The 9,875-nt window shown below is 37.4% G+C and overlaps 1 protein-coding gene across 1 annotated transcript in view; it reads left to right on the forward strand.

Annotated features, from left to right (window-relative positions):
* Positions 1-9,875, forward strand: part of LOC107590901 (MAM domain-containing glycosylphosphatidylinositol anchor protein 2-like) — a 192,126-nt gene that overhangs the window by 65,005 nt on the left and 117,246 nt on the right. The window contains exon 2 of the mRNA XM_016279849.1: positions 69-208. Within this exon, the coding sequence (XP_016135335.1) occupies positions 69-208 (140 nt within the window). The remainder of the gene's footprint in view (positions 1-68; positions 209-9,875) is intronic.

Here is a 9,875-nt window from a genome sequence, read left to right on the forward strand (position 1 = left end):
TGATGATGCGACCTCAAATGATCCAGCAAACTGAACTATATCACTTTTTCATTTCTTCCCTAATGCAGCTCCTCCAAACGTTCGGATCATCCACTCCGGTCACGCATGCAACATTGAGGAAGAGCGCTACACAGAGAGGGTGTACACCATCCGGGAGGGGGAGACTTTGGAGCTGACCTGTCTGGTCTCGGGGCATCCACGGCCACAGGTGAGGCTCTGGATGTTTACTGACTTCTGACCGGTTCCATCATCAGCATGAGGCTGCTCATAGCTGGGTGTCACCATAGGACTTCTAATGGCTGCGGCTGGCATATTTGCATTGGATTGGAGAGATAAAATGTCTGGAAATTGAATGATATTAAGAATCTTCACGTTTGGAATCAAATTGCATGTATTCTTGTAGCTTGTTCTGACTTAAAACAGAGTCAAGGAAAATGGAATAAAAAAGAGAACCTCATCCATCCAAATAAGGAAAAATAACTATTCATAAAGTGTGCTACATAGATGAAAATGTTTGAAAATGGAAAATAAATTTGAGTTACGAGACATCCTGTGGTGCTGAAAAATACAATATAGTAGCATTTGATATTCAGATAACTGTGCCAGGCATCATATCAAGTATATTTATTAGAGAGACTGTATATTATATATTATATGATTTTATGATTATGTGATTTGTGTGATAATGCACTATATTTAGACAGAGCTCATCAGTCAGTATATATAACTTTTATATACATACATTTACACACATACTACCTATATAAGAAATATATGATAATACATAATATATATAAGATAAATATATATAGATATATGTATTCACATGTTAGTGAATTGCTATGTATAAAATCATGTAAATTAGTTTAAAGGGCACCTATTATGCCCCTTTTTACTAGATGTAATCTTGGTCTTGGATGTCCCCAGAATGTGTCTGTGAAGTTTCAGCCCAAAATACCCAACAGATCATTTATTATAAGATCAGGTAAATGTCATTTTTGGGGTATGTCAAAAAAAAGCTATTTTGGAGTGTATGGCTTTAAATGCAAATGAGCTGCATATTCCCACCCCGTCTCCAGAAGAGAGCGTTGAGTATACGTCTCTCTGCATTGCATATCTGCAGCAATAAACAGCCAATATAAGCAACATAACTGAGAGAGAGAGAACTGGTGTTCAGCCATACATATGGGAAGCCAAATGCACTGAAAGTGGGACGAAACAGCGCGATGTTACAGAGCTTGCACCGCGCTGACCTGTCTTCTGCGCGGATCAATTGACCGAGCTGCGCGATCTTGCTACCGAACGTACAGCAAACTAATCTCACAAGCGTGCCGTTGATCAATTAAAATGCTTAAATAACGTACACCCACAAACACAGTGAAAACATTAAGCACTATAATGGCATGACATTCACAAAGGAGTCTGGAGTGATACATGTATATGTATTTAGGTAGATTTTGAGGCGCATTACCTTGAAAAATGAAAGTAATCACAGTGTCCTCAGCAGCTCAGATGTTGGAAGAAAATGTAGACTTGTGTTCAGTCTTACATCCAAACACAGAGCACCGGGATTGCTCACAAGATATGGTTGACGTTACAGCTGCTGGAGATCTGAGAAAATGGAGGACAGCTTACTAGGGATGTCAAAATGGCTGAAAAACTAAATTTGAATTTTGTACTTATATATTAGCCATATTTGAATTATATTCGAATTTAAAAGGCATAATTTCAGTTAGGGGGAAAAAGCTTTTGGCTTCTCTCCTGAGGCCACAAGAGGGCACATCGAGCAAAATATTGCTAATGCACATTTATTCAAAGCAATAAAATAACACGACTATCTTTGAAAAAAGTGCATAGTGTTTAAATTAATGTTTATAAACCATATATAATTAGGGATGTAACGATTAACCGCGAGCCGGTTGAAAATCGATTCAAATATGTGACGATTCAAATCGGTTGAGATGCTAAACAAATCACATTTCATTTAGGGGTAGGAGTTTATATGAATGTATGTCTGAGGGGAACTTACAGTCTTTAGAAAAGTTTAGATGGTATTTTTTCTTTTCCTCTTGCCTCTGTATAACGCATATTAAAGTTCATAAGTTCAGCGATGCTTTGTTTACAGCGGAAACCAAGGAAATGCTTTAAGCGCCACCTACTGGCAGAGAGTGAATCTGCATCTCATTCAGCTCGTCTGCTGTGTGTTTCATGCAGATATTTTTATGTATAGTTTCATAAAACTGCAGTCAAACCATTCTGTTTTTGCTTCAAATTTCAAAATTATACAATCTAATTTAGATTAAAAACTGCTCATGTTGCATGTATGCAGCATCTTTGTTTGGATCATGATTAAAATGCAGTGGTTGCCTCTCATTTTAAATGGAAAGAGCACATACAAAGCCTAAGTTTGTTTATATGAAGAGATTTATTTTATTTGTGTTACTTATTTATTTGATTTGGGGCTTGTTTTAAAATTTGAATGTAGTTTTGTTATTTACATTTACATTATATTTAAATTTGGTCATTTAGCAGACACTTTTGTCCAAAGCGACTTACAAATGAGGACAATAGAAGCAATCAAAACTAACAAAAGAGCAGTAATATGCAAGTGCTATATTAGTATGTTATTATAGTGTTATATTTCAATTTCACAAAGAAATATGCAGCATTTTGTTCAAGCAATAATAAAAGGAAACATTTCATTTAAAATTTGTCTTAAATCTCATTTTGTTAAAAAACAAAAAAAAACGTGAATCGAATCGTGAAATCAAAATCGTGAATCGAATCGTGAGTTGAGTGAATCGTTACATCCCTATATATAATTAATTAAGTTGCTTAATTAGAAACAAAACGGCATTATGTATGTATGTGTACAGTGTACTACTCACTGAGGGCAGAAACTATAGCAATGCAGGGCTGTCAATCACCCCCCTGGCCCGGCCCTATGCAATGTGATGTCACACTGCATGAGTATCAAAACGGCTTGCCTAGTGAGACTGATTTGGTTTAAAGGGGATTAAAAAATGAGGAATGTGTGGATTTTATCATTGTAGGGTGGTTGTGTTCACACACTGCCAACACACATTTATGTCCAAACACCATGTAAAAGTGGATTTTGCATAATAGGTGCCCTTTAAATTAATTTAAAAAAAATGTTTTAATTAATTATGTATGAAGAATTTCTCAAATGGTATCTGAGGTACCACCATACAGTATAAAGCATGTCAGATGCTTCAGGGTAAGCTGTGCCATATTAATAATGAAGATTTACAAAAACGGTTTCACTGTATTCAAATATTCTGAATATTAAGCATTTCCTTGCCGATTTGTGAATCATTTGCCGGCAAATAAGAATTTGAAATGAGATTGTGCATGAGAAAATGGCTTTTTCTCATTTCCATTCATATTTTTATTTGAGATGTAAATTAGTCAAATGTTCCCCAATGATTCAGCTTACCCTTCAACATGACACAGCTTACCCCAAACATGGGTCAGACTTTTTAAAAGTAATTTTACTATTGTCCTATGTTATAGAGACTTTAATGACAGCAGTCATCCTGAAATGTTTTTAGCTGTCGTAAAACCATTCTCCTCTACTCACCTTTACCATATCTGTTACTTAAATATGACCAAGTGACAAAATAGGCAGGAATTATGGTGCTCCTGTGAGTCCTAAATCAATGTTATGCTTCTCAGCTCAAGATGACGCCATATAATACTGAATAATATGACATTTTGATTATCAGAGGAAGATAACAACATTCTGTGTTTCTGCTTCATGCACTCCTGTATGTATCATTCATCTGTTACGCTTCTGGACTCGCTGCAGTACTCTCCATTTCACCCTCACTCAAGTGGTCTTAATTCTCTCAACGCCCCACTCCTCGTCGTATCTTGCAGAGGGCTTATCAGTCCCGTAGCCTGTGTGCGGTTTTAGATAGGCAGCACTCTACGCCTCTCATCTTGGTCTCAGTGCTGCATTTTCAGTGGAGAGGAAGAGCAGTCCCACTGAGTTAGTGCAGGAGAAGAGACGGCCACGAGGGAAATCACTGAATCTGCACGACTGCAGAAGAGCTCAGTGATTCCCTGAGGAGCACTGTCAGACCTCAGAACGCTAGGAAGAGTCCTAAAATCTAAATGTTTGCTAAGAAATCCCACTCGCGGTGTGGTGTCATAGTTTTGAGGTAAGCCTTCATTTTGCATTCTACACACAGTTTCTGTGTGTAGAATGCATTTTTCAGGAGCATTAAATTCATTTTTTTAATGCTCCTGTGACGTTCTTCTCCTCGAATCGAGCGGCGCTGTCCATTTCATTCGCCTCCCTGCGGCCAGGTTCCTGACAGGAGCAGGTATCAGAGATGAACAGAGCGGGTAGTGTGTGATGAGGTACACCCGAAGATAATGGTGCCTCATCACTGTTGCCACTAAGTGCATCTCTCCTCAGGTGGTTTGCATGCACAATGGAGTGGTTGGAAGGCCAAGCTAGTGGAGGAAGCTGCCGCCCCATGTGCCCTGGACCTGGAGGGGAGCAAGAAGGTGTATAATACCTGTAGAAATCCATCCGTTAACATTCCCATTCATCTTAATGCCAGGTGATTGATGCTGTAGGACTCCCTGGAAGTATGCAACTTGAAATATGCCGTATAAAATATTTAATGCTGCCAAAAGCAAACTGGGAACCGGTACTTACAGTACCTGTAATGAAATGTTAGTGATATATGCTGCTTGTAAATAAAACAAAAACATAGTCAGAATTCATGGCTACTTTTGAATGGCCCTCATTAATAGGTGTAGTTATGGCAACTACCAGCAGGTGTGACAAAATTATAGAGTGCAACAGTGACTGCCTTCTTTTTTAGCTGCCTTTGTTCCAGAAGTATTTTTCCCATTAACATTTTCAAAAACAGATGTCTTTGTTTCTGAGATATAAGCCATGAACCAAACCAACCATATATATATATATAATATAAATACAACTATTACAAAAGGTTCAAGTGGTTATTGATGATCCAGAAGGAAAAACAATGCATTAAGGGCCAGGGGCGTAATCTTTGAAACGGAATGAAGATGTGTAAATTTTTCTTATTTTGCCTAAATATCATATTTAGGCTCTTAATGCATCATGTTTCCTTCTGGAGCGTCTGTGGGCGTTTGAACTTTTTGTAACAGTTGCATGTAAGTCCCTCAGTTGTCCTCAGTGTGAAAAGATCATACAATCATTGTTGGAAAGGGTTCAAATATGCAAAAGATGCTTGAAAAACAAAGAATTGTTGGGACAAAGAATTTTTTTGAAGAACAGCTGGCACTTTAACTGTTCAGAACAAACAAGGGACTCATGAACAGCTTTCACAAACCAAACAAACGCACAAAAAAACAGCTGTGGATCATCCAGGTAACAACACGGTATTTAAACTTTTGAACGGGATCATTTTTATAAATTCAACTATTATTTTCTCTTGTGGACTATATGTAAACATCTTTTATGTGAAATCTTATTCAGGTCAGTACTAAATAAAAATAACATGCATTTTGAATGTGGTCAGAATTATTGACAAAAAAATTTGTGAAAATAAATCTGCAATTTTTACCCTTTGGATCTTCCATTCAAAAATGTAACCTTTTATGCATCCACATTTACTCCGTACTGTTTAGGGTTGGTTTGTCTGTTTTATGTCCAACATCAAACAGAACCACTATCAAATTAAAGCAAAGAACAATTTATGGATCATTTTATGCTTCTAAATTGTATGTTTGATGACTGATATTGAAGCAATTTGTTGTTTTAATTGTTTAAGCGAACAGTTGTGTTGGTGCATGCAGTGGGCATTTTTTGGCTGTGAAAACCCTAATGCACTGAATGTTCTGTGCTGCTTTTGCCTCCCAGTCTTCATTGTAAAAAGATAGGAAGATTTTTGCTGGCAGCCTCATTTTGAATAAATGAACGTGTGCCGCTTCTGATCTCATCTCCGGCTTTTGCTGACTCCCTTACCTTGAGTGTAAATAAGGAAAGATTTTTAATGAATTATCTACTCTTTTCCACTTTAAGGCAGTCTTGCCATTTCTGCTTTTTAGAAGTTAATGACAGTAAACATGAAATATGACTATTTCCAGACCTATCTGAAGCAGAGGGTATCACATAATGCAGTAGGTTGTCGGAAAATGCACTACAGGAACATTTATTATCTAAAATTAGAAAGCGTACTTGGTACCGGTACAGCTTATTTCTACAGTACAAACACAAAATCTAAAAGTTGTTCTGAAATGGATGACGTGTCAAAGATCATCATGTGTAATTGTTAGGAACAGACAAACATTTAATCTTTTACTATCCCAGTCAAAGCATGTGTATATATACTGGTCCAAAGACAGACTGTTTAGCATGGGCTCTTTAGCCCCTGCTGTTTGATGCCGTAACTACACCATCTGGACCCATAAACGTCTTTTTCTGTTGACATTCATTCAGAATTATATCCCAGCAGCATATTCTGCTAACTTAAGAGCTATTTTTATCATGGTTCTAGTGACATCACAGAATCTTTCCTGTCATCTTATTTAAATGTAAAGCTCCCTTTAGGTTCTGTTACACAGATATTATTAACACTATACAAATAATGTATTTTTTATTTTATTGTAAAACATTTTTTTTAAAACACTGGAGATGGAATGAAGATTGAATATCTTATTCAAAATGATACATAACCACATATGACAACTAAAGTCTTCTGTTGTCCTTAGTACTGCAAATTGTGACCAAATGCACTCGCCGTGTTCCTTAATTACCACGGTTTTATTTATGGCTCTGTTCCAGAATCTTTGTCTTAGTCAAATTAGTACCAGGGTCATCTTAGATAGATTTCTTACCATGCAGCAAAGCATATTAATTGGTAATTAGCATGAACTCTCAAAACTCCAACTCTTTGTTTCAGTTCTGCCATTACTGAACCAGTTCCCATAGATCCCACAGACAGTGAGTGGGCCAGAGAAAGATACGCCCAGGGCTGCTTTATGATAGACTGAGGGGGCTGGAGGCTATATATAGTGCTCTTTATGGGTGTATTCAGTCTGCATTTGACACACTGGGCCCGTCGTCACAGAACTCCCATCAGTGTTCTGGCTCAGGCACTCTCTGGTGCTGATCAACTTAATGCTGGCAGGGGCAGAAATCTCAGACTTGACAAAATTATTAGGATGAGATGTTTGTAATACTTCAGACATGAGTACCTTTTATAGTTATTTTATTGTTATAAACATGTTATAACATTACAGAATAGGGATAGCTCATCAAAAAAAATTTAATGATGTCTTTATTTATTATAAAGACATAATTTATGTGTCATACTTATGCCTATTTTCTTTCTTTTGTGGAACGCAAAAAATATATTTGATGCATTTTTTTGTCAAAGGGGTCCATTTGGGGTTGATGTTATTGGTGTGTTGCCATATTTAATTTGAGATTTGTATTTATTAGTTGATCAGTGATTTGATTTGTTCTGATTTGGGAGTGAATATCCACTTAAAATTAAGTATTATCATCATACAATGTAATTGTATCACTTTAGTTATATGAATTACATTTTTGGATTTTCCATTTTTGGAGCTTGAAACTTGTGGACCCCATTAGCTGTATGGACAAAAACAGCTGAAATATTCTTAAAAATATCTTCTTTTGTGTTCCACGGATATTTAAAAAATGTTTCAACTGTTTTTGTCTATATAATTGGGGTCCAAAACACATACATTGGACCCCATTGACTTCCATTGTATGGACCAAAAAAAAAAAACCCCGGTTAGGGTTAGACAAATGTTACCCTAACCCTAACTTATAAGGGTCATAAGGGTAAATTTTTCAAAATTGAGATTTATACATCACTTGAAAGCTGAATAAATAAGCTTTCCATTGATGTATTGTTTGTTAGGACAATATTTGGCCGAGATACAACTATTTGAAAATCTGGAATCTGAGGGTGCCAAAAAAATCTAAATATGGAGAAAATAGCCTTTAAAGCTGTCCAAATGAAGTTCTTAGCAATGCATATTACTAATCAAAAATTAAGTTTTGATATATTTACAGTAGGAAATTTAAATATAATATCGTCATAGAACATGATCTTTACTTAATATCCTAATGATTTTTGGAATAAAAGAAAAACATACAATGTATTGTTGGCTATTGCTACAAATATACCCGTGCTACTTAAGACTGGTTTTGTGGTCCAGGGTCACATTTTTCAAAATATCTTCATTTGTGCTCCACAGAATAAAGTCATACAGGTTTGGAACAACATGAAAGTGAGTAAATGAGGACAGAAATTTAATTTAGGGGTAAACTAGCCCTTTAAAGTGAAACCCTGAGTTTCAATAACTGTAATGTGAAAATGTCCCTTCCCTCCTGTACTCGGAATCAATGTTTCCCCTGTATTATATGGCTTGAGGTCTGGAGGGCTGTCATTTCCACTGTTTTATGACTATTTATGGAGGCACTTTGGTTGTGAAGGCAGTGGGCTGCCATCAAATTGTTTTCACTTTCCACCCCCAACATATCTCTTGAGTCATGATCTCTACTAACAGAAATAAATAATAAAACAGAGGTTTTTGATTTATGTGCTACTTTTTTATTCCACACAGTCCCAAAGTCTTGAATGCATACATTAAATGAAGGAAGTTAAAGTACAATAAGTCTTAATGATTCGAGTGGGTCATCTTTTCTTACGTATTATGCTGAATTACTGTCACATAATGCACAAACGATTATTCAGTTCCACTTTCTCACCTCTGAAAGTAGGAATTCCTATTTGTGTGCTGTCAGCCATAGCCCACCTCAGTGCATGCAGACATACAGGGCTAAGCACTTTTCTCTAGGTGCCTTATTTTCTGTTCGAGCTCACAAAGAAAGCCAGCGTATCTAAGCCCTGCGAGTTCCAATACGCCATTATTCCTAACCAACATCCAATACGTGTGTAAACAAATCTGCCCGCCCTCCATCCTCAGCAAAGCATGAAATGGATTTCATTCTGCCACTTCCAAAGGTTACGACTCTGTTGCGCCCCTAACCGTCGTTTTTTTTTCTTCATAGACCTTCACAAGAAGAAAACCAAGGCCTAGGCGAAAGCAACGCTTGGTCTTTTGAAATTGCAAAGCTGAAAATGCTTTCAATTAGTAAGAGAGGGGCTAATAGTTGGGGTGAGGAAGAAGTTGCTGCTTGCAAGAGGAAGGCGGAGCTTTGATCTTTGTAGCTGGACTCAAGCTGAGTTGCTCCCGCCTCTGAGGTTCTTGAGCAGCAGGGATGATAAAGGGGGGTTCTGTTGTAATGTAGGTCATCTACACAGTAAGTCTCACTCAGGACTTGGTAAGGCCAAGCCAGGCCTGAATGGGCAATTTGCTCCACTTGTCTGGCTGGTTGGCAGACAAGTACACAGAGGGAGCTACAGAATCTCTCTCCCTCTCTCTATGCCCAGCTGAGCTTCGTGGGCAGCGTCTTTTCCCTCGTCTCTCCATGCTTCCTTCTGGCTTATACTGTATTTGTGTGTGTGTGTGTGCGCGCGCACGTTTTTGTGACAAATGAGGACATAAATTTGTATAATGACAAAGGTATGACATAGGTATTACAAGGAGAAGGTGACTTTTCAGGACATTACCCCATGTCCCCACTTTTCAAAACGCTTATAAATCACACAGAATGGAGTGTATTGAAAATCTGAAATAGCACAAAGTTTCCTGTAAGGGGTAGGTTTAGGGGTAGGGTTGGTGTAGGGCAATAGAATATACGGTCTGTACAGTATAAAAACCATTACGCCTATGTGATGTCCCCCCTTTTCACAAAAACAAACCTCTGTGTGTGTGTGTGTGTGTGTGTGTGTGTGTGTGTGTATGTGTGT

This window comes from Sinocyclocheilus grahami, unplaced genomic scaffold (assembly GCF_001515645.1).
Source record: "Sinocyclocheilus grahami isolate Dianchi unplaced genomic scaffold, SAMN03320097.WGS_v1.1 scaffold134.1, whole genome shotgun sequence".
Taxonomy (NCBI): domain Eukaryota; kingdom Metazoa; phylum Chordata; class Actinopteri; order Cypriniformes; family Cyprinidae; genus Sinocyclocheilus; species Sinocyclocheilus grahami.